At 36.3% G+C, this 25,624-nt stretch overlaps 1 protein-coding gene across 7 annotated transcripts in view; it reads right to left on the bottom strand.

Moving 5' to 3' along the window:
• Positions 1-262: 262 nt before the first annotated feature.
• Positions 263-25,624, bottom strand: part of HECTD1 (HECT domain E3 ubiquitin protein ligase 1) — a 58,892-nt gene continuing 33,530 nt past the window's right edge. For 4 of the 7 annotated variants that reach the window (XM_050337157.1, XM_050337151.1, XM_050337152.1 and 1 more), the window contains exons 22-42: positions 24,994-25,317; positions 24,416-24,582; positions 24,057-24,233; positions 20,717-21,553; positions 16,893-17,114; positions 15,044-15,177; positions 12,814-12,970; positions 11,723-11,945; positions 11,012-11,066; positions 10,594-10,776; positions 10,021-10,231; positions 9,853-9,938; positions 8,243-8,370; positions 6,363-6,564; positions 6,081-6,218; positions 5,202-5,809; positions 3,615-3,693; positions 3,410-3,503; positions 2,950-3,100; positions 1,643-1,787; positions 263-1,218 (exon numbers count right to left, since the gene is read on the bottom strand). In XM_050337157.1, coding sequence (XP_050193114.1) covers positions 1,081-1,218; positions 1,643-1,787; positions 2,950-3,100; positions 3,410-3,503; positions 3,615-3,693; positions 5,202-5,809; positions 6,081-6,218; positions 6,363-6,564; positions 8,243-8,370; positions 9,853-9,938; positions 10,021-10,231; positions 10,594-10,776; positions 11,012-11,066; positions 11,723-11,945; positions 12,814-12,970; positions 15,044-15,177; positions 16,893-17,114; positions 20,717-21,553; positions 24,057-24,233; positions 24,416-24,582; positions 24,994-25,317 — 4,459 coding nt within the window. In that variant the 3' untranslated portion in view covers positions 263-1,080. The remainder of the gene's footprint in view (positions 1,219-1,642; positions 1,788-2,949; positions 3,101-3,409; positions 3,504-3,614; positions 3,694-5,201; positions 5,810-6,080; positions 6,219-6,362; positions 6,565-8,242; positions 8,371-9,852; positions 9,939-10,020; positions 10,232-10,593; positions 10,777-11,011; positions 11,067-11,722; positions 11,946-12,813; positions 12,971-15,043; positions 15,178-16,892; positions 17,115-20,716; positions 21,554-24,056; positions 24,234-24,415; positions 24,583-24,993; positions 25,318-25,624) is intronic. The other 3 variants (XM_050337154.1, XM_050337155.1, XM_050337156.1) reach the window with 1 other exon arrangement.

The following is a 25,624-nucleotide window of genomic DNA, read 5'->3' as shown; positions in this document are numbered from 1 at the left end:
CAGATTTTATTCCAATGCAATGAAGACCTATAACCTCAGGTCACATGGGTTCACTACAGAGCACCAAAACCTGCCACATGCAGGGTTATAACTCCCAGGGTAGTTCTTAGAAAGGTGCATTGTCTAATTCTGAAAAGATCTGAACACAGCGATGAATTTGTGGGATCAATGGTTCTTTTAAACCTTTAAAAAAGTATGGCACATTGTTCAGAACATGTACAAAGATTTAATAAATACTAATGAAGCATTCAGAGGAGACAGGTTTTATATGTTGCAAACATTTTAATGATTACTTTTGAGCTTACACATTGGGTGGTGTTTTTTTTTTAAACTTCAAACTGCAACAAGTTAAATAAATGTTTATAATATACAAAGAAAATACAACCAAAAGTAAAACTTGCTTTAAGTGTGCCTTGCACTAGGAACCAGTGTTTTTTAATAGCTTTATTGTTGAGCTGCACAAACACACTTAAGGATTTGATCTTTATAGCAGGGCATTTGAGAAATCAAAATATATTCCCACTTGAAAGAAAAAGAAGAAAAAAAATGGTTGTGCATGATTATATGCAAAAACCCACTAAAATACTCCAATAGTGCAGGCACCATTAAAAAAGAAAAGGCTGGAGATGCCCATAAACTCTAAGTTTTAAAGGAAACAAATTTCTGACCAGTTAGCTTAAAGCCAGCAAAACAGGGATCAGTGATGGCAACTGTAGTGTACAAGGTATTAAATGACAAACTTTACACAATACACTGTTAGAAATTTGTATCAGTGAACACTGAAAATCTGATGATCTGTTCTTTGGAACAGTCAAACAGAAACACCTTAATTTCCAGTTGTGCAAGCCCTTGAAGCATCACACAGTGTTCTGTGCCAATTTCTTGCTGGCTGTGTAGTTACAGGGATTTATTTTGTCATTAGCAGCTAACAAACATTCCACATGTTCCTAAAGCCTCACAGGTGAAAAAAGGCAAGTCTCATCAGAGCACAGCGTGGAGATCATATTTTTTTGCACACAAACACAAGAGGCTTTGCTAGTATCAAAAAACACTTCCATGTTCCATGTTGTGGCCAGTGGCTCAGTTGAGATGGAAGCCTTTCTCCATGGTAGCAGCCAGCAGACGCTCTCTCATAATCTCCTCAGAAGAATACTCAGGCAACTTTAGGTAATGCACACACGTATTCACAGATGGGTAACTTGCATCTGTAGCATCAACCTGAGGAAAAAAAGGAGTTTACTGCAGTTGTTCACAGCACACAATATGGAAGGTAGAAGTTGTAAGGTCCTGTAATTTATGGCACTTACTGCATATGTAACACCAGTTGTCAAGAAATAGTAGCATCAGCAAAGCTACAGACCAACTTAGAAATATGTTTGCTTCATCTGTACAGTAACATTTTAAATCTAAATATATTAACTATATTTTATACGTGAAATATACATGAAAATATATTAAATATATTAAATACAAAATAGTCAGAGAACAAATCTGAAACAGAGGTTAGTACTGAAAGCTTAGTTAGCATAGGGCCATAAATTAAAAACTGAAAATAAAATAAAAATTATCACTGTTAACACAGAAATGATTCCATTCAAAAGGCCAACCAGCCGGTTTCAAGGGTGACCTGAATAAGCTGTACCTTGCGTACAACAGTGAGCCGGGGATGTAGGTTGGCCAGTCCTCCTGGTGGGAGTGTTGAACAACCAGTGGTGAACTGGAGAAAAGCCTTCCTCTCATCTGAAGACATACCACACAAGACTCTCACAAATCTAAGGAATCCAGGGCTGAAAATAAATTAAAATAATTAGTTCTGATAATATTACAAGAGAAAGTGAGGGTTTTTTTTAATTTCTCTTAAGACATTCGAATTACAGTCTTTAGTCATGTTTAAGCAGACACCATAAGATTCTAGGGTCTGTTGAGTATTAAATTAAGAATAAAAAAAGCTTAAAATCCATAAAAATACTTCTTTAATCTCCTTGCTGAGTATTAGTACGACACAGAAGAATGTAGGTACATACTTATCTTGGAGTGTTATTTGGGTAACCTGCATATGAATGGGTAGAGAAGTAGACAGAGCTCAAACATTCTATGAGAAGAATCCCACTGCCTATAATCTTAAAGACTTTTTCTGTACCACTACTGCAGTATAAAGTCAATTATATATCATTTCATTTCTATCCTGTTTTAGACCCTTATGTGAAAAAAATAGGAAAAAGATAATAGACTACAATACTATGTTCAAGAAATCCGCTGCTGCTTTCATCCACACAAATCCAGGGAACGAAGGGAAAGAGAAGGCATGAAGAAAGCACAGCCTGCTAAAACAATCCCTCAGGTATGAGGCACTGTAATCTCAGCTACATCTTTGCATGCAGGGCAGGGTCAATGGAAGAATTGCTCCACACAGTCTTAGACTGATTAGGATCCTTCAGCAGGCTTATACTAACACAGTTCCAGAAGTGATTTGTGTGTTATTGCTACCAAACATGACCAGCAGCAAAAAAACCCAAACCTAACAAACCCTAAAACACCAAGACTATCAGTATATATTTGTCCCCTGCAAAGTACACTTGAAGAGATATAAGAAGGCCAAATAGCAATTGTACCCAACTGAAAAAAAAAAAGCTATAACCACCTAACAGAGTAAAAACTCTACAATGCTGTTTTTAATAGTCTGTATTAGTTAGCTGCCATTACATTTTCACTAGTTTTTCTCATTTTAATAATTTTCTTATTCTCTCTCATCTCAAAACAAACAAGTACCTTCTAAACTATTTGTTGTAACATACATGGTTATTTCATGCTGGTTTAGACAATCACTTGCTCTTCAGGAACCACCAAACCCATCCAATTTGGCATCTTCATCTAAAGAATATTCTCCACATTTTGTCACTTAATGTTATATTTTAACTAGTATTTTAAAATCACTCAGAATATAAGTACCTATCTCTTGTATATCCCAGTTTGGGTTCAGTGTAATTGATGATATCCTCAGCTGCCCAAGAAGGCGATTGATTTCCACAAAGAATCATCTGAACCTCTTCATGGCTGAAGGAACTCAGCTTCTCCATTGGAAAGACTCTGTTGAAGCCATCTTTAATTTGTACAAGATACAGTTATAAACATGAGTCCAAATAATGTTTATAAAATAATGTCAGCACTTCAAACTGTATTTTAGTCAAATCAGAATCAATCAATAGTTTCTTAAGGTAAATGGAACCTCTTCAAGATTAAAAATGGCATAACTAATGCAAAGGTATTCTGAAATTAGTATCTTACCTGCTGCATTCTTAAATAAAAAGTTTATTTTTGAAAGCCATTCTGTGCCACCACTTTAAACCAGCACACCCTAAACACCAATTACTCCACCTAACTGCATATATGTTGTTATATTTAAAATTACCTCTGAATGCCTCCATTTGTTTCTGTATACCAGTATGCATGCAGAAGTCAAACATGAGATCTACATACTCCTCTGCATTATCCATTGTTACAGTCTGGAAAGACAATAGGTAAGTACTGTAAGAATTCTCTGTGCATTAGAATTACTGCTGAGACTATAAAAATTTAACTGCTCATTAAATTGTAAAGGTAGGTTTGTTCCTTACCTCATCTTCACCACCTGGTTTGAGATCCACAGCTGTAAACCCATACACTTTGGATGAAGGGCAAAACTGAAAATTTAAACTTCAAAATACAAAGATAGTTAATAACTGCAAACTAGTCTGCTACTACTATTGTAAATACACCAGATTTACAACCTGCACCCCTCACACCCAAAAGTATCTCACTAGATTTGAAACCACTGTTGGTGGTTCATTTTGTGCCACTGTTCATGTATACACAACAGTATAGAACAACAAGAAGTAATGGACTGCACAGATAATACAGGTTTCAAATGTATGTTATACACATGCATATACTCACCCACCATTTATTTGGATTGGATAACCACTGAAAATGTCAGAGTTTGATATCTTTAAGCTATCAGCTTCAGAACTACTCAAACCATTTCATTCAGTTCACAAACCCAGAAAAATCATTTCCATTAATTCCCAGCACTAACAGTTACAGAGTCACTTAACATATTGGGTATTGAGGCCCTTCAATGGTGCTACTTGCTTTCTCTCCATAACAAGCCCAGCTAAAGTCCACAAGACCTTTAAGAATATAAACCTATTAGAAAGGAGGGCAATAAAGATGGTGAAGGGCGTAAAGGGAAAGCCATACAAGGAGTGACTGAGGTCATCTGCCTGTTCAGCCTGGAGGAGACTGAGAGGAGACCTCATCCCAGTCTACAACTTCCTCATGAAGGAGGGGCAGGCACTGATCTCTTCTCTGCAGTGACCAGTGACAGGACCTGAGGGAATGGCCTGAAGTTGTGTCAGGGGAGGTTTAGGTTGGATATTAAAAAAAGTTGTTCCCCCAGAGGGTGGGTGGGCACTGCAAGAGGCTCCCCAGGGACGTGGTCACAGCACGAAGCCTGACAGAGCTCAAAAAGCATTGGATGATACTCTCAGGCACGTGGTGTGACACTTGGGGCTGTCCTGCGCATGACAGGGTCCCTTGTGGGTTCCTTCCAGCTCAGGACAGGCTATGATTCCAAGGCCATAAGCAATTACTCAACTCTGACAATATGCAATCCTTGCAGCACAACATTATTTTAACAAATAACCCAGAATATTAATGGTAGAAAAACTACTGTTGTTTCAAAGGAAATAGTTAAGACTACATCCTGACATCAGGTTTACACAGGTGTGAGAACTTAAACATTTGCTAAAAGTTAACACATGCTTTGTTTATCATGGAGATTCAAACACTGCATGATGAACACAATCTGAAATGTCCATCTATCCTCTTTAAAAGCTCTCCAAAAAACTTGATAAATGTCAACAGTTATCATAGCAAAGAAATTAGTGAATCAAACTTTTTTTAACGGTCTTTAAAAGTATTTGTGCTCCCAGAGTCATGCAACACTGCAGTGTAGCTGCATTTAAGTTTAGAGAGTAGGAAACTGAGGAAGTGAGAAAAGAAAATCCTGAAGCCAAGGAAGAGTATGGCTGCATCTCTAATGATTCCCCCTTGCAATGATGCTATTTAAAATTAAGAAATCTTCATTTTTCATTATATGTGTTGACTTTTGTCTCTAACACAACACGGTTTGTTTATCTATGAATAAATATGAAAACTCTTACCCCAAATCCTCTATGCTAAGAGGAGGACCCGAACCCGACGGATTCTTCAGCATTAATTCCTGTAGTTTTGTGTTCTTTTCATCTTCTGACAGATTTTTGTTGCTTAAAATTTGACGCCTTTTAATTGCAAGGTCCTTAATTTCTTTTAGAAACCTAGCTCTATGTGGATTTACTAATTCAAAGTCTTCCCATGTTAAAATTCCATTAAACCAGGCTGGAGGTTTAGGTTTTGGTGGATCAAGAATAAATTCTGATTTGGAGTCTTCTTCCAGACTTCCTACTGACAAGGAATCATGCCCTTCTTCTGTAGAAGCCTCCGACTGGCTTTCAGTACAGTGCAAGTCTCTGTCACCCCGTGATTCGTATATCAACTTACTCATGTTGCTTTTAATGTCCCCCATACACATGAGTTTAAAAAAAGGCTTAGAAATGGGTAAATCCACAAGTCTATTGTCCTGAATGCATTTAGCCAAGAAAATTCCAAGGAAATGAAAGAGTTTGGTTATTCTTTCAAGTTCATCACTATCTTGTGGGAATGGTGCTGTGAACAGTCCACATGATCTCTGTACATAGTAGCCAGGCGGTTTCAATCCACCACCAATATCAACCTGATTTAACAGACAAAAAAAGCTAATATTATTAAATTCACCTTTAACAATGTATCTGCACAGTCTAAATTCTTATACTCTACTTCTCTGTTAAAAAGAAAACAGGTAAAAAAACAAGATATGGAGCAGAGTGGTCATTCTTGACCATGATAACTAGCTTCTCTATGATCATATGTTCTTTCTTCCTGAATATCTAGCTCATTTGACTTCCCTTTTTTTCTTTTCTTTTTTTTAATACAAGTACCCAGTTAATATGCAAATGAAAATATACCTGACGAGACTCATCATCTGGAAAATCATCATCACAAAGCCAAGCTCCCAAGTCTGTCCTCTGAAATTCTGCTGCAACCAATGCATAAAATTCCAAGGTAGGACCCAGGCCTGTTCCTTCCTCCCCTAAAAACTCAACCTAGAAAAACATAAGGAATGTTAATTATACAAGAAAATCCTAGTGAAATGCTCAGTGTTGGTTATGGAACAGGATATTCAATATCCTGTCCAGTACATTAGAAATAGCTATCTAACCTCGCTCTGCTAGGCAGATATGCTTTACCTCTAGAACAGATTTTCTGTCTGCATGAATCTGCATGACATTTTCTGCCCATTCCATCAAGGATTCACCTCGCGGAACTTTCACTCTTTCATGTTTGAGGCGCCCAACTCTGAATTCTCCCGGATCATCACGTCGGACTGTGCTTGTGGTCCTTGTCCGTTCAACAGTGGCTTCACGTCTGTTCTGCAGCCATACAATTGCTCTGGGAGAAAAACAAGTTGTTTAAAACTCTGATGTCCAGCAGCATGAAAACTTGAAAGTATCCACTAATAAAATGTTACCTGTTAAGTACTAATTAGCTCCTAATTTTTTTTGAAGCATCTCAGAAATATGTGAAATGCCCCAATACAGGCTGCTTCATATTTTATAAAGACAGAAAACTAGATAATTTTTAATATAAGCACAAGTTTCTGATGATAGCACCCATGGAAACAATACAATTCTTGATCTTGAACTTTTAATCACAGATGCTCAAACCTGATTATAGACAAGTATTACACTTTTCATTATATACTGTAAGGCAGTTGCACATCACCCCATTGATACTGACCACGGTCTGCAGCAAGATTTATTTACTTACACACTCCTTAGAGCCACAAAGAACCAACGGCCCAGTGCAATCATGCACAAATAAACCCATATCAGCCAAGGAAGAACAGTTGTCTCTAACAGCAAGACTTATACCAAGTCTAATTTCCAAATTCTTGTATGTACTATTGTATGTACTGACATCTATGCAGCAATAAACTATCTACCAAGATGCTGTCTGTTGTTTTGCAAATATCGTCAAATGTCATGACAGACAGAGAGCGTACACACCCACAGTTCATACAGATTATGAGTTTTAAGAACTATTTCCAGTATTTTAAGAGCTCTTTACTTTCAAAGTAAATAATATACCATGTTTCCTGAGGGATCTCTTTAAAATACAAGTTTTCTAGAATATTACCTTTTTTCAAAACAAAACAACAAAAAAACCCGCAAAACAAACCAACACATGCAGTCCATTTTTCTAGACCATTTTTCTGTAAAAGTTCAACTTTTACACCATAAAAAGATTTAAACTGATGTCTTGCAAGATAATGCCTTTTCTTCTCCTTCTTTTCTCTTTTTAAATGCATCATTTCATACTCTTCATGAGGCATTATTACGGTGAATTAGACAACAATAATTTCTGCAATTCTCTCTCTACACTTGGGTTTGGAAAACACACAAGCAAAACCAGCCAAAGAAAACTCTCAAAAACTAATTCTTTTTTCTCATTAGATAAAAGTATACCAGAAAAAAGGTTTACACTGCCTATGTACTCTCAAAGTAATCACAGCTGAAATCAAAATATTAAGGATTCGTAGGTAATGAACTCTAGAGAATGCCCTTAAATGTTTTGAAGTCTGGTTTTGTTACAGTTTCATTGTGCAGCTCGTAACTTTCAAAATAGCATCTTTTTGTTAGATTTTTTTCTGTTTTTTTAAGCCATTAGTGAAGTAAAAATAAATTACCTAAAACAATCATAAAACAACTGCAGGAACTATAAAAAGATCTGTGATTTGGTCTACATTTTCAAAGACCATTGAATTCATATGATTTGCAGAATGTTTTCTATTTTGTTTTTCAGTCCTTCATGCAATGAACTGCAACCCAATCAAATTACTGCCTGATAGTATAACCTAGCTAGAAGTACACAAGCAAGTCTTCAGCTAAAGTTAAAAAGTGAAATCTCTTATCTTTTTAACTTTTCCATCTTCTTCCTTCTACTATCCAAAATGCTTCACATTTGGCAAGCAAAATCTGTCTCATTAGGACAAGGTCCTTCTGCAAATCAGCAATTTAGAAACTATTATACTTAAAAAATAAAAAGGCAGCAGTCTTTTTTTTTTTACCTTGATGCTCCAAATGCTGTGCATGTGAAGTACAACTGTCTTGTTTCAAATGGAATTAAGAAAGGACACTTGCTTGTTAGTTGCTCACACCAGTCTGGCAAAGCTCCACTTGCCAGTGCCAAGGGTTCCTGTAGTTTAATGCAAAGGGGGAAAAAAAATGTTTTTAATATTAGACTCAGGTGGTCCCAACAAGTTTGTAACTAACTACATAGACACCCAATACACCCAAAGTACCGAATTTTCATCTATGCTTAAGTTTCTTCCTTAGCAACTGGCACTTTCCCCACCCCTTTTAAATCCTATCAACACGGAAACCGTGTGAGGAATGGCTGAGGTCACTTGGTCTGCTCAGCCTGGAGAGACAGAGACTGAGGGAGACATCACTGCAATCTCCAACATCCCCACAAGGGGAAGCAGAGAGGCAGGTACTGACCAGCAACAGGCGTCGACAGGAAACAGCACGAAGCCGAGTTGGGGGAAATTTAGGTTGGATATCAGGAGAAAGTTTTTCACCCAGAGGGTGACTGGGCACTGGAACAGGCTCCCCAGGGAAGTGGTCACAGCACCAAGACTGACAGAGTTCAAGAAGAGTTTGGACAATGCTATCAGGCACATGGTGTGAATCTTGGGGCGTCCTGCACAGGGCCAGGAACAATGATCCTGCTGGGTCCCTTTCAACTCAGCATAGTCAGTGTTCTGTGATTCTATGATTCTAAGTTTATAAAGTTTCTAGGACTCAAGAGCGGACACAGGGTGCTTTGACACAGACACTGAAATCTGTAGTAGATCTGTGGGATATGCATAGCTCAAAACACTGAGGAAGTCTAAGGATCCAATTACCTGGAGATAATTACTCCTGAGTTTTGCCCAAAAGTGACAGATAATACCTTCTCAACACCAGAAGACACAAAAGAAACTTGGTGGTAGTAAAGATGATCCCCACTGAAATACTACTATAGTCCCTTCTAAAATACAGAAGGCTACAGAAATTATAACTACAAGGATGTTCAGGGTGCCTGAACAAACAATGTTTAAAAGAACACAAAAAACTGAACTTCTTTTAAACAAAAAAAATGAGGGCAACTTAACTGTAATTAAAAAACCCAAACCTCAAAAAGCACATAAGGGCTATGTCAGTCAAGAATCTTCTTCAAATCATTGTTAAAGAAAACATAGTTCTACTGAAGAGCTACACTTTAAAATTTCCTTTTTAATGCACCTAACTGATCTGGTACCAATAAGATGTTTTCTAAATGTTATTTTTGAAAGCTTTGCATAGAATATATAAGCAATAAAATGTTTGTGAACCCTAACATAATCAATTGCCTTTCTTACATTATCATCATCAGACATACATACACTTTGGTTGTAACATGAACAGCTGGTGCAGAAAAAAATTATTATTCATAACCAAAATATAATCAAGAAAAAAATTTTGTATGAAAAAACCTGTATGTTTTCATTCAGACTAGTCTCAGAATTTACTCATCCAAAATAGAAAGAAGAAAATCAAAATGGCAAAAAAATAATAATTTCAAACAGTCGAAGAGAATAATAAAGTTTAAAAAATATGACATATATACATTGTGTATAATACATTAATGTAATACCTCAATCTGTTGCAGAATCTTTGTAGTAATTTTTTTGCTTGTGAATTCATCTGGTGGAAAGTTAAACTGAGGATGCTCATCTCCTTCTAAAAATAATCAAGAGAAAATTTTTCCTTTATTTTGTTTTCATTAAAATATTTCAGAAACTCTGCAAAATAACTAACTTACCTTCCTGAGAAGTTCGTGCTGTGTAAGGGTCACTGGCAACTATATACAAAATTCTAAGTAATTGCAGAACATCTTCTACTCCACAGGAGTTCTGTCCACTGCCAGCTTTGGCCTGAGGTTGTTCTTTTGCCAAACTAAGGATATCAGAATTTTGAAGAGTAGAAATGGCCCCTTGACTTAATCCAGATTTTGATCCATGTTCACAAAAATCCTGTGAAAAAAAGAATTGTTAAGAATGAAAACTGTGTGTTTTGCTGTCTTTAAGACTGTGCACTCCAAGTTGATGACGTAAAAAAAAAAAAAAATCAAAATGGTTACTGTGTTCAAACTTAACACTTAGTCAAATTGTGCATGGTGCAAATCATGATTCAAAGGCATTTCAACACAACTACATTTAACAGAAGACATTAAAATAAAAAGGCCAAGAGCAGCAAAACCTAAACTTGATATTGGCTTTTGAACATTCAGCTTCCCTATCCATGTCACAGCTCTCCCTCCACAAGAATCTTTAAAGCTGCAAAACAAAGCACACAGCCATTCATAATAAAAAAAAGTTTGGATGCAGACATATACCTTGTACGCAGCTATGAGCTGGGAACAATTTCTGTTTTTCCTAATACTTTTATTAGTGCCGGTTAATTTCCAGTGGCGCAGGAAAGCTGAGTCTGCATTCTTCTGCAGGTAGGTTATCAAGTCATTCTTTGGTAATTCATCAGTGCCAAGGTACTGCTCCACATGCTCTACTGACCAGCAACCCTACAACAGGAACCACCAAGTGTTGGTTTTTCCTGATTGTAAAGTCTTGAAGATTTCACATGCATTATATAATTTTTTTTTTAAAGGAGCATGCATTTACAAATATACTCACGCATATCCTTTAAGTAATTGAAAACAGTTAGTTTTTTTTAATGTAGCATGTCAAAAACTGCAATAGGATTTCTTTTGCTTTTGTTAGAACCACAGAACATAAAGGCACAGAGAGAGGTCTTACCATTTTTCCACTTTCTTTCTCTTTATCGGAATCCTTCATTTCTCTGTACATGATTCTAGATATCAAAACAATGAGTTAATATTTCATACTCATAGCACATCCTCTAAATTATGAAGTCATACATTGACTTGTTAGACATCAGTGACATTTAGATAATATGATGTAAATCAGCAACAGTAGCTGCTTCTGCTGCATAGAACATCTGGGATACCTTAATAAGTTCTTAAGCTCTATTTTTATGATGTTGTTATTTAGCTTGCAAAGTATTTAATTTATGCTTCCTTAAGTGAGGTTTGAGTAATTGAACAACCTTCATTCACTGTGCACATTTCCCAAACCAATTTCAGATTTTTCACAACTTTTCCTCATGCTTTCTAACTAGAAACTTCTCTTTTCTCTAGGACTATAAATCCCATGGGAATTTTCCTAGAAGGTCCCTGAACAGACAAAATTCTTTTTTCCTTGGTCAATGTTTTACTCTTGAAATACTAACAAATCACAGTTGAACATTAGAGGTTATGAGGTTTTTTTGTTTTGCAGGCACAGCATTAGTTTTAAAATGAGTAAGAACACACTGACAAACACAAAAAACCCTCCTAATTCTAACATTGCTTCTTACAGAGGAGGAAGAAAAAAATTAACATTGTTTTGCATTCATTTCCTAATCAGCCACAGTGTTCTCTACACAGAATAACAAACTAGTGAGCTTACGTGTATGTTGGCTCCCAAATACGCCTAAGTTTGTCAGATTTCACATTGCCATTACAGGACAGCTGTAACAATTTCTGTACATAGTAAAAGATGGTAGATCGAAAGTTTGTTAGAGGCAGTTCTACTTCTCGAGTTGTTCCGAGACCTGAAACTTTCAAGGTAAGTGCTAAACGTGGTGAAGGCATGCACTCAACCTCTTCCAGGAGTTCTGAATGAGGTGTACCTGCGTGTGAAAAATCATTTGAGAAGCCATTAATACAAAATATATAATGCATTACAAGTTGGTTGCAACATCAATAAAGTGGCTCAATAAAGAAGTATAAAGACTTCCTGCACCCACAACCCAAGAGATGATACTGAGTTTTAACTACAGACTGTATCTAAGGGCTATAATCGGAGCACTTCTTCATGTGAATAAAGTTAATGGGAATTTTTGAAATCCCTCTTGACCCTTATGTCTTGTTACCATCTCGTTTCATATTATCACAGTACATGCATTAATCTTTTCACACACAGTATCTTCCTTTCAGTTCTTCAAAATCAACAGTGGTTCATTTCCACATACACTAAAGCCTACTTAGTCCTTCTTGTTAAGCACATTGAGTATCTCCACACTGCTGAACAGGAATGAACTAAGGAGCAAGATTGGCTGCTGTGCTCCTGATCGCACAGAGGGCTCCCTTACTGTATTACCTTCCCCCTTGCCTCTGCTTTGGACTTAGCAAGCTCTCTCCAGTCAAAGCTATTCTGGGTAGCACTAAGATAGTTTAATCCCTGCAGGTGGAACCAGACATACCAAAAGATTTATCACATCTTTATCCTATCAAGAGATTTTATTATTTATCATTTTAAGAGATGATCCAAGTTAAATTCATGAGTTTGCTTATTTTACACAGCATTTAATTTACTTTTCCCCAGTAACGCTTGGACCTGCAGAGGTAGATGAAGCTCACTCAAACAGAGAAAAGCCACAGAGCCACGAAAGCATGTTGTTCTGGTTAATAGTGACAGGATCCCCAGAACAGTGGGCCCCTTAACAGTGAGTTTCCATCCTAAAGCCAGATTAATCATCATAAATATCGTCAGCATACCTGGTGGAGGGATTTCTAGGTCAGTTGTCTGTTGGACATTAGTACGACCAGGTCTTGGGTCAAAAGCAGGAACCAAAGCAGAAAACTGCCGTTTCAATACATAATCATCATCCCATGTTCTCCTACGGCCTCCTTTGGTTTCATACTCCTCTTCTTCCTATAAAAAATGTAGTTATTTTTTAGATTCTGCTACAAAAATCATTTAATCAAAAAATTAAAACTTAAGAATACAGCAGTCACATACACTGAACTGCAACTCAGCCCTGGTGAAGCCACATCTGGAATACTGTGTCCAGTTCTGGGCTCCTCAGTACAAGAGAGACATGAAGCTCCTGGAGTGGGTCCAGCTTAATCAAAGATGATTAAGAGACTGGAGCATCTCTCTTATATTCAGCCCTGAGAAGAGGTGACCTCATCAATGTATACAAGTATCTGAAAGGGGGTTGCCAAGGAGCCAGGCTCTTCTTGGTGGTACTGAGAAATAAGACAAGAGCCAAAGGGCAGAAACTGATGCACAGGAAGTTCCATGTGGATATGAGGAAGAACTTATTTAGTGTGTGGGTGACTGAGCACTAGAACAGATTGCCCAGAGAGGTTGTGGAGTCTCCCACACTGGAGATATCCAAGAACCATCTGGATGCAATCCTGAGCCATGTGCTCCAGGATGACCCTGCCTGAGCAGGGAGATTGGACCAGATGACTCACTGTGGTTTTCATCAGCATTCTGTCAATTCATTATGTCTTGCCCAATTTTCAGAGAAAATTAATATAAAAGAAATCAAAGCAGGCACTTAACAGTTTTAGTTCCACTTAGCAGGAATCAATAAAATTATCAAAACCACAGACACAGAGAAACCAACAGGGCTAACCTTACAACAGGTATTATTTACAGTTTCTGGAAAGAATTAAACATTCCATGAAGCACCAGAACACAGGAAAATACTAAGTATTGTAGACAAGCAAACTTAGTGTAGATATTGAGTGTATTCCCCAAAACTTTGTAATATCAGAAGTTCAAATAAGCCAACAGTGTCAAAATAGACACAATAGTTTTTCTGAAAACAAGAAGCACTTTTTTCCAAAGTGTATACATACATTATTATATAACATATACACATTTTATCCAGAGATTAAATAAAAAATACTAGAACTATTGGGGGGGGGCAATCTAATTTTCAATGAGCTTTAGCAAGTACAAATTGCTTATGAATTTTCTACAAGCTTTTAATCTGTTTAACTCCTCACTAAGGAGAATTAGATGGTATATCAGAGGGAATAGTTCTGGAGCCCAAAAAGGGAAAATTTTCTTTTCCAGACCTGCTTCTTGCTGTGTAGTCTCAACAAAAGTCTGTTTCTGCTATTTCTGCTGCTTCCCATGAACAACAGTAACGCCATTTAATATTTTCTGAAAAGTGGTCAACAATCTATAAATTAATGTCACTGTTTGTATTGCAGATCTATTTAAGTAGCACTAGCGTTTTTCTTCCTAATTTTGTATATTTGTGCAGAAGGTGAAATAACAAAATAATTAGTAATGCACCGGGGTTTCTATTAATTTGGTTCAAATGAATAAAACTTTGCATATCAACTGCAACACGAAGTTTCTGTAATTCCATAAAACCATATTTACTTAAAACATTAAATTATTATTAGTGAAGTCTTATATTTTTCCTCTTAGATCTTGCAATATCCATTCTGATCACTTCAGTGGTGGTAGAAGACCAAGCATTATTCCCTTCCACTAAAGAACAGCCAGATGAAAGGCCAGACCTCCCAACAGTGTAGGCAAGACCCACTGCCCTCCACTCCACTGTTTTTTGGGGAGTTTTTTTTATAAGAGGTATTTCCTCTAACAAACGTTTTGCTTCATGCAGGCCTACAGTTAAACACATCCTAGAACTGTATCACTAGGAAATGCAGCAGCCTACCCACAAAGTTATACCATTTCATCTGCCATTGAACTAGTGATCCATCATTTCTATTGTCTATCAGTTTGTTCCCAGGCTGGTTTTAAGATGTTAATTCTGACCTATACGGTCTCAGGGTGTGCTGGTGTTCAAAACAACTTGTCTTGTATTTTTTATTATATACAAGAAACTAAAATCTAAATAAAATTGTTTTAATTAATGGAAATATTATAGCTAGGACTTCCTATTGCCAAAAAAATCTGTTGATTTTTAATGCATCTGTTAGTCAATTAAGATACCATCTTATGCTAACTGTACCATACCATAACTTCTTCATATTCTTGATCTTCTTGGTTATCATCTTCATTTTCATCATCTTCTTCATCTGGTTCAGGTAGATCCTCATCATCATCTAACTCTGCCAATAGAGTACTAGCTCGGCAGCTATCAAGAAAATCTATAATACATATATATACATATATTAACATACAGAACAAAAGCCAAGAATAACTTTTAAAACGAAATTTTTAAAATTAAAGAACAGAGGCATTGGGCAGAATGAAAAAACAAATCTCACTTAAACAATAAAGAAAACTAAAACATTGCTTGTTGCATAAGAAGATTAAAAGATGTTTTAAAAGCACATTTAAGAAGTCCATGGCTTTAGCACATAGCTAAAAAGTTCATGGGTCTACTCAAGAGCATAACTAACAAAAGCAGCACTTTCTATTGGTATAATTAAATGATCAAGAGTGATCAGTTTTTTGTTTGCTTATAGCAAACATAATTACACTTATTTTAAATTACTAAACATCTCAAAAAAGGGTTACACAAATACATACTGTCTGTTTCTATGTCTAATTAATTTTAAAAACAGGTCAGTGATGTAATTTCCACTAAAAGTGTGTCACTAAAAGAATGATATTTTTAAAGAGTCAACTGCTAATTAACTATTGTAACAAGAAGTTGAAGGCAGAGACAAAGTTGAATTTCACTGACCTGGTACTAAGACTTAAGCAACATCCCAAAACAAGAAAAGAATTTCACAGCAATACAAGTGGATGGGATGAAGCTTTCAACTCTTACATTTTTCTACACATATAGAAACTACCTATACCACTCAAACACCCTATGACTTGTTGCCACCATCCATACAGAAACTTTAACATACTCTATTTGCTCAGTTTGTGATATATTTTAAGATTTGTCACTCAAACAAAATATCAAATCAGACTTAGTTAAAAGAATAAAGGGAGATGGTATATGTAGATATATTAATCAGTATAACTGAGCTGCCTCCAAGCAGCTCAATTCCAATATCCATTGAAATGACAAGATATTCTTCAATTAATTTAAAAGGCAACAAAATAGAATACAATCTTAATCCAATAAAATTTTAAACAAATCAAGTACCTTTTTTTAAAAAACATCTCACAATCCAATAAATTTTACATTTGGAAGTATTTTCCCATATCCAACCAAGCTGGGGTTTTTTACGTCATTTTATCATCTTGATTCCTAGGTATTACTGACCTAGTTATCTAAATTTTCCTTCCCAATATTCAGATCCTGCTAGTAACTACTGTCCTAAAACCTGTTTCTAGGGTATAGTGTCCACGCAACTCTGGATGTTGTTCCTCAAATCATATAATTCCACTCTCCATATAATTTTATTTTTTGTGTCCTTTCCAATTTTTTGCAATTACTATTATGGTACTGAGACACCTGGAATCTATTTTATGTGTACAATGTGCCTAATGGTGGATGGTTTTTAATCAGAGTAATACAAGGTACATCAGGCTGTGCATGTAGCACGCCTACGCAACACAACAAGAAATAACAATTTAATTAGAAGTACATATGAAAGCTACATTAGATACTAAATTTGATGAGGGAAAATATTTAAGTGCTTAAACAGAGTGTATCATAAATAGTAATAATGTGGGATACAAACTGCTGAAAATAAAGGCTTGAAAACATAAGGAAATACTACTAGGTTAACATTATTTTACTTACTGCCTTACAGCATTAGCAACATATGAACAGCCCAGCTTTCAAATACTTTTCAGTAAATAAACTACTACACAAGAAAATCACAACAACAGAAGAAAAGGGAAAAAAAATCATTAATGGGAAGTCTAATGCTTATGTTCATTTAAAAATGAAACTTACCATATAAAGAATATTCTGCCTCCTGCCCTGTATCGCTCTCACTAGATGTTGATGTTAGGCTAGTAGTTAGAGTATTACTAAGCGACTGACCAACAGATAAAACTGTAGTTGCTGTAGCTACATTGCTGCTGCTAGTAACACTGGATGTAGACATGGTCACTGTTGATGTGGTACCAGTTGTAGTCAGATTAGGAAAACTTTGGGCACCCATAAGAGGAGAAGCTATAGATAAAGATATGGTAAGATAAAATAAATGATTTGATGACTTGAAGAGTACAACTTACATGCATGACTCCTGTGTTGAAAAATATACTTGGGATTGAAAAATTATCAGTGTGTTATTTTACAATAAAGAACAACAGAATATAAAAGGGAAGGGTTTCCCAATGCAAAAGTGCACATTACAATGCAGATTGTAATCCAATTCTGAGCTTATTCCCTTGTGTACATTTAAAATAAATAACTGTATCAAATAAATCCCCAAATCCCACTGTAAATCTGAAATTACTTAATTTCATTTTCAACGTATGAAAAGAATTTTTGCAATCTATTATGCCAATGTTGTGGTCTGTCTTTAAGCCTACAATGTAGTTTAACCTCTAAACAACAATACAGTTATATTATACAGGGAAAACAATTTAACTATATGTAAGTTAACTGAGAACAGGACAAACATGAAACTTGTGATTATTGTGCATTTTTCTGAAGTTCTTAAAGCAGTTCTGAGTTGTTATTTTTCACATAACTACCAGAATATAATTATTAAATATATTGTCATCACGGTCAACAAACCTGAACTGACACTACTGCAAAACACATGACTGACTTACGTTGTTTTATATAAATAATTTTCAGAATAAGCAAGGAACAACTAAGAAGTTACCTAACTGCACATTCAAATAAAACACAGTAAATGCATTTTAGTTAACAACTGAAGCAAGATGGAATTCACTGCAGACTCAACAGAAAGAATTTCAGGTAACTGAGTACAATTTATACCGATGTGCAACCACATTTAGATCCCAGTCTTCAAAACATTTTCTCACATGCTTATCTTCAAGCAAGGAGATTAATCACACATTTGCACGTGAAAACTTGAGGAGTCACAATACTTAAAATTTAAGCCTTAAATTTACCAGTCTAGTTCTTTCTAAACTTTATCAAATTCAAGTTTTGCAGTTTTAAAGTACACATTTTCGTTATTGCAGTTTATGTAAACTGAGACACTGTTTTCTTAAAAAAAAACAACAACAACAAAAAACAAACCCACCTCTGAATTTCAGACTATTATTAAAGTTTGCAAAGGTTACTACCCTTGAAGAAAGGTATAAAGCTTCTTCCCTTAAGTGCATTTGGTAGCTTTTTGTGAAAAATAAATGTTACTCTTTCTGTTTTAATTCTTTGTCACATGCCCCCATCCCAGTCCCTGCCCCTTAGGAAGGTAAGTAACATTTTGCAAATAAAAATATAACAATGCAGGAAGAGTGTAAAATAAAAATATAATAATGAGGGAGAGTGTCAAATTTAAATCTAGAGTTGCTAATAAGCTTATCTTCACCGTTATGAAATCATGGAAATGAAAAACCAAAGGGTCTTTCTTTTGTTGTTGAAGAACTTGAAAATAAGTTGTTCAGTATTCACATCTTCCACCCACTGCTAATTAATAGCAGCAAACTCTTTGCTGATACAGAAAACAGAAAAAGGCATTAAGCATCAGCATTTTGGTTGCTCTGAGTTTAAGAGCAAACTGAAACTGGCTGCCCCAGACACCACTTAACTTCTGGCAAATACTGATGTTTTTCAATGCAACCAGTACAGCAAGTCCAGAAACACTTACATCACTAACCATGATTTCAGTCTTTATTTTTTGGGTGTTGGTGTTTTTTGAGGGGTGGGGTGTTGTGAGTGGCTAGTTTGGGGTTTGGGATTTTTTTGAGGGGGGAGGCAGGTGGACAAGTTGTTTGGTTTTTTAACCTGAACAGGTCAAAACCCCCCAAAATTTTTAAAAATCCAAGTTTGTCATAACAGTCTATGGTGAAATTGCTTCTGAGTTCTTTTTGGGGCATTAGTAACCATTTACAGTTTCTATTAATATAAAATGTATTAAAAAAATAATTCCTACAAGAGGGATAATATAAAGTATGAATATTTTAATCAAATAATTAATTTTTAATTTGTCCTATTCTTATTTCTAACTTTTGCAGTGTATGGTATCAAACATTCATGAAATCTGTTAAATATGCTGTTGAACTACTTTACCATGTTTTTCAAAGGTGCTCTCTTCCCTCATCCCCCAACACAAAACTACTTCAGAACCAGAGGCACTATCTGCCTAAAAAGGGACCAATTACTGGAAAGTTTTCCTTGAGTATCTTATTTAGCTTTTTAATATAGGCTTCAAACAATTGCCCCCATCCCCGGTATCGCAGTAGGAATGTAACAATACTTTAAAAAAAATAAATCTCCCCAACGAAAAAAGAGAACATTCAGTATTTTAAAAAAATTAAAAATGCTAAAAGCAAACACCATATTTTTAAATAAGAAAGCCTAGAATCAAAGAATTGTTAAGTTTAGAAAAGACCTCTAACATCAAGTCTAACTGTTAACCCAGCACTGCCACGTTCACTGCTAAATCGTGTCCCCAGGGGCCACATCTACACAACTACTGAACACCTCTAGGGATGCTGATTCCACCACTTCCCCAGGCAGCCTGTTCCAATGCCTGACCAGCATTCCAGTGAAGAAATTTTTCCTAATATGTAATCTAAACCTCCTCTGTCACTTCTTACCTGGGAAAAGAGACTGCGCCCCCTCACGACAACCTCCTTTGAAGCAGTTATAGAGCACAAATGTCTCTCCTAAGCCTCCTTTTCCCCAGGCTAAACCAACCTCAGCTGCTCCTCTTAAGACGTGCTCCAGACTCTTCACCAGCTTCACTGACATTCTTTGCACACTCCCCAAAAAGCATGAAAGCTTAACAAGAAGCTGAGTGGTTTTCTCTAGCTTGAGTAATTTTACCTTTTCTGACCTGCCTTCCTCAGGAAATGCAGCTCTCCAGTTAAAACACAATCACCATCAGAGAAAAGAGTAACAACTTTGATGCCAGCATGCTCAAAATAGAGTGAACTCGCAGCAAGCAGGTTTACAGCTTCCCTTGCTAATACCTTAATCCTACATATAATCTCAGAACATGCAAATGTTAAAGCACATACACAGTCAATTAAAACATTGTTAACTGTGAACTTCCTTATATTTAATGTGCCTGAACAGTTCTCCAAATCTAAGCCTTAATGACCATACCCTCCTTAGAAAACATGCACAGTATTGAGCATATTATGTTATGCAGCCCAATAGAATGAAGGAATCTACTAATATTTCGTTGTACTGAAGTTCTCTTTTTTCTTTCTGCTGTGTTCTTAGTTCCTGTGCTCAGAGACTTCACAATATGCACAAACTGCCTCCTGAAGAAAATGGCAAAATAACAGAAATAGGCAGGTACAAGGTGAATATGCAAGATCTACAGAGATCAGAACGCATAAATACCTGACATTAGCTAGACTTCCAACTTCTTGGTCTAAACCATACTGCCTCTCTCCTCCTAAATATGTAACAGGTATCAATTTCAAATTACCTTCTATTTGATGGGTACCTTTCAGCTGACATGAACTCTGTGAGCTTGTTATGAGTTCTACAGGTACACACAACGTCAAGGCTGCTCTAAGTTCATTTCTTTACCAGGTCAACAGAATCCAAACTTGTTTATGTGTCATGAAAGCCAAAGAAACAACAAAATCTTCAACTAAAAATAAAAATTGCTTACTTACTTGCAGTACTCACAACATTTCTTCCCAAAGTATTAGTATTGTTATCACTGCTACTCCGGCTCAAATTCATGTTGTTTGTGGCATTGGTGCGTGCTATGTTTGCCACTCTCCGTACAAAGGATTCCAGGCTAGAAGTTTCCCGAGATGATAAGTTCGGAACACTTGCACTGGAGCTCATTGGTGCCCCAGCAGCCAACAAAGAACTGACTGAGAGTCTGTTACTTGCTGAAGAGCTTAGAGGTCGTTGGGAAGCTGCTTCTTTATTAGTCAGTTCAGAGACTGAACTCACATCAGGAGAGCTTACGCTAACAATTCCCATGGATATAGCACTGGACTCCCCAGGAGTACGTATTGAGTTATCAGGACCTAACTTCCTCTCTGCATTTTCGTTTCCCATGTCCGCTGTTAAGGTGCTGGTGCTCGCACTGGAAGATGACCCTATGTCAGCCTGAGGCACACTATCAGCGGAAGACAGAACAACAATTGGTTCGTGGACGTCAGTGCCTGAAACTATATTTTGCTCCAGGACACTTTCTGATCTCCGCTCCATTTTGGTCGAACCCAGGCTGATGTCGCTGCTACTTGCCACGCTACACACAGAACTGCTGCTTCCTTTTCTACTTGAAGAGCCTGCAGCAGCAGTCGTCTTGTCTGGACAGTTGTTTTTCACCAAGCTGCTCCATGACTGCGTTGTGCCTGAAACAGTGGATGAAACAGGTTTGGGTGATGCCGCTGAATCAGGGTCGTACCCTGGTGCAAGCTTGAGGTCAAACTTTCCTTCTGCGCCCATACGGTAAGAGTTAGAGCCACCAGCATCCCAGGTGACATCAATCCAGCCTGGAAAGGGACAGGAGTTTGTGAGATCCAGCAGAAAGCAGACAGGAGCGTGTCAGACAGTAGCTCCACAATGTGGGATCAGCTTCTGATAAGGGCTGCATGTCTAAATTAATGAAATCACTAAATAACCCTTAACGCCAATTAAAAAGGAAGTGTTTAAATCTAAACAATTTAGTATTTTGCAATGTTGTCAACACTGAGGTAGCAAAAATGATCATCCTCTATTTTCAGGGTCCCAGAATTCAGCCAAAAATAAAAGTTTCCTTCAGGAAGGAACCTGACCTACTGTATATATACAGAAATGTATATTAAAATGTATCCAAACCTTATTAATATCTGTCAAGAAGTTATAAGTATTGCAAGGACATTCTATAATATTTTTCTTAGTTGAATGTTTGTGGATAAGCTTATTTACCCAAGAGAAGCTATTTCACGAAACTGATTAGTCTGGGATTTCTTATTCTTGCCCTATTACAGTGAAAGAATTAGTTCACTGATACTGAACTAAAACGCTGTGTAAGTTACACAGACTCAAACATCCCTTTTTCATAGGGAAGGTCTTACAGCAGTCACGTAAGGACCACTTCAAGCAAAATATCAGGATTGCCAAGAGAATATATTTCACAGAAAGAAACTTTATCCTGGGACCAAACAACACTCAAAAGATATGCTACTCTTCAATTCTTTTACAGAATGATTATTTAGAGTAGCAAAATTTTTTAACAGTTAAATATAATAGATCTGCAATAATAAGGGTAATGTGCAAAATTTAGCAAACCAGGACAGAAATGGGGGCAAAATGATTTATTTGTCTAAATATGTATAACAATATAAGAGTCACCCTAAATTTCTCATTGTATCTTAACTGCAACAAATCTTGGTGCAACTATTTTAGTTGATACACATTTTCTTTAAAAATAAAATCTTTAAAGCTTAATCATCTTCTGCAATCTCAGACAGAAATTCAAAACAAATGTCAGGTCCAGATGTACACACATATTTCTCTTTATTGAAATAGAAAGGAGTTAATTTCAAGTAAAATATGCTTTTTAGTACTGTCAGGTGCACAAAAGTGCTTTTAACTATCCAACAGTCACCACTCCTAGACCAAAACAGAAAATCACAGACAATTTTCTATTTAGAAATATCACTCTGGAGGAAAGGTATTTAAAAACAGATAAAGTTTTCAGATCTGACAAGCAGACATCTGATCCCCAAATGAGTAAGTTTAGATCATGTTACTCTCGTATGATTTTATTCCTTCTTCATGACCTATAGCTCGGTAAGTGTCATGTCACTCAGTCTTTGAAGGGTAAACTTGTGAAGGAAGTCTGAATATTTTAATTTCTACAATTTATTTGCATTTCTTATAAAATACAAAAAAAAAAGTTCCATACTGTAGTCAGGAATATCTGATAGGATATTTTGTAAAAGCATATCTAAACTGTTCTTATTCTGTATAGTTCCTTTCCCTAAAATATTAATTACAAATCATTTTAAATGTGAACAAGTTTTAAGTACATATTATGTACTTGAAGTTATACTGCTCCATCATTATAGCTTAAATGGGAACGTTTTACTGGAACATAGGAACAGAAATACTGATTTGGTAGAATACTACTCACCAATAATACCTAAAGTCTTCCAAGTGAGAATGTAACTATGGATACTGTTGCATCTGATAAGAACAATATATAGATGATGGAAGAATTCCCTACAAGCTATACTGAACAGCTTAAATCAAAAATTTAAGTTTCAAAACATTTTAAGACATTGTACTTTGGACATTTCTCCATGTTTGAGAGCTGACAACAAACTAGAAGAAATTTTCAAGTCTGACTAAGAATGAACCTAAGAGTGGCTGAAGATGCTTCAGAATCAAGGCAAGTCTTATATGCCTCAAAATAGGGTGAAGAGAAGGAAGGAGCTGGAAATCACGTTCAGCTGACAAGATATCACCTTTCCTGGAGCCTCTTCAGTATTTTAGCTTCCTGAGTACTGACTTGCCTGGCTGTTGCAGGCTTTTATTCTGCTAAGTAAGTTAATTTTCTGTCATGTTTTAACTAAAAAAAATAACAACTTGATCCCAATGAAGCTTGCAAGGTAGGAAAGGTATAGGATACAACAAAAGTCAAGAAAAACGTTGCAAATGCTAAGCTAGAAGAAATGAAGAAGGTAATTATAGATTTTGCAGGCCCAAAGCTTAATCAGTTTGCATCAATCACTTTCAATCACTCTGCAACAGATGTCTAAATAACAATTTCGTCTTTTAATTAAGCAGAGCTCTACAAAAGTTTCATTTACAGAAAGAATTTTTTTTCATGCATCAAAATGGAATTCACAAATGGACCACAAGAGTTGTAGTATTTGAGTTCCTTCTCCCCAAACTATTTAAAGCTTCGCCAACTTCAAGACATTACGAAAGAAATGCTTTAATGCTACCCGCTCCACATGGTCTAGTCATGCTACAAGACAGTTACAAATTTGGGTAATTCATGCTTACCGTTATGTAATTCTCCTGTAACTGTGCCTTCACCCTGTGGGCTTCCATCCTGATCTCTCCACTTCCAATCAATTCCTCTGATTACACGAGCTCCTGGAACCATATATTTTAACACCTGTGAACGGACCAGACGTCGCTGTCTTCGCAGATTTGCTTCGGCCTCTTTAGCAGCTTTTCCTACAAGAAATGTAAATTGAAATGAAAAGACTTAAAAGTATTGAATGGGGAATAATTTTGAGCTTATTTCTAAGCAAATTCCACTGCAAAAATTAACCTCCTTTTTCACACTCGTTTTTTTACTGTATGCTCACTAGCACTTGAAAAGAACAAAGAGGATATATACACATCCTTTTTCTTACCCAGCTGATCTTCACATACTCCGTTCACAGTGCCATAAAGTTCAAATCCAGATAGGGAGAGGTAGTGTGTTTGCCCACTGGCATTCTTTCCCATCTGTTTTATTCTAACATGTCTCCAACCTTGTTTCTCATCTTTTGGAGGATCTAAAGGCCATGTTGCTGTAGACCTTTAAGTTTATCAGAAAGGGGGTGTTGGTGGGTGACCAAAAAACAAAAACAACCAAAGCACAACCAAAAGAACCTTAGTACCAAAACAAGCAAAGTCATATTGCTGATCATGATACAAAAAACCTATTAATACTAGGAACAAACTCTGGACGAGTGTTGGTGCTACTATTTTGTCAAAAAATCAAATGCAAAATTTACAGTGATGGAAAAGCACAAATGCCATTAAGTGAACTACAGAGAGAGCTTATGAATCACTTATTCTCCAGCCCATCCTTGATAAATTATATATCCTACCACATCTTTATATAGATATATCATTACAACTACAGCACAAATTAACCTAGTCAACAGACAGGTACATTTTTAACTGAACTCAGTTTTATGAAAAGTGATAAAATATACTGACATACCCTGGTTCGTTGAGACTACAGTCATCAACATGAGTATACAAAGTAGTCCAGTTCTGTCCATCCTTAGATACCTGGAAAACCCAATTTCTGAGAGCAGATCGTCCATACCCTCGAGCATGGCGTAACGTGTAAGCTGATGGTACAACCCAAAGGCCAAGATCGATGGCAAACCAAGCATTCTTATCATCATTAGTATGACAATTGAGAGCTGAACTGTCACGGCTCAGGATGTCTTCTAAGCGACCATAAGGCAGATTTCTTCCTTCTGAGGATGTAACCACTACTAACCCATAGGCTGCTGGATTTACCCACTCATATGCAGTTCTATATTAAAAAAGAGAAACGTACTCTCAATTATTACTTACATTAAAAAAAAGGTATCAGCAACATTTGACATTTATTGTAAATTGTATATTACAGCTGAGTTTATCACAAATCAAAATGATTAATATAATTTTAGATAAACAGATAACTTTAGATATGTTTTGAACATTATTTGCTTGAATATTTTAAACTACTGTAGCAAAGAAAAAAAACACAAGCCAAAACCAAACAGAACCACAGCAAGCAAAAGCAAAGATCCAAACTTCCCCAATCCTCCATTTCTTAGGGAAGCACACAAACAAATTCT

Source organism: Myiozetetes cayanensis, unplaced genomic scaffold, assembly GCF_022539395.1.
Source record: "Myiozetetes cayanensis isolate MyiCay16 unplaced genomic scaffold, myiCay2020 scf6-25, whole genome shotgun sequence".
Lineage (NCBI taxonomy): Eukaryota > Metazoa > Chordata > Aves > Passeriformes > Tyrannidae > Myiozetetes > Myiozetetes cayanensis.
The sequence above is the reverse complement of the archived record's forward strand: the minus strand, read 5'-3'. Positions and strand labels throughout refer to the sequence as shown.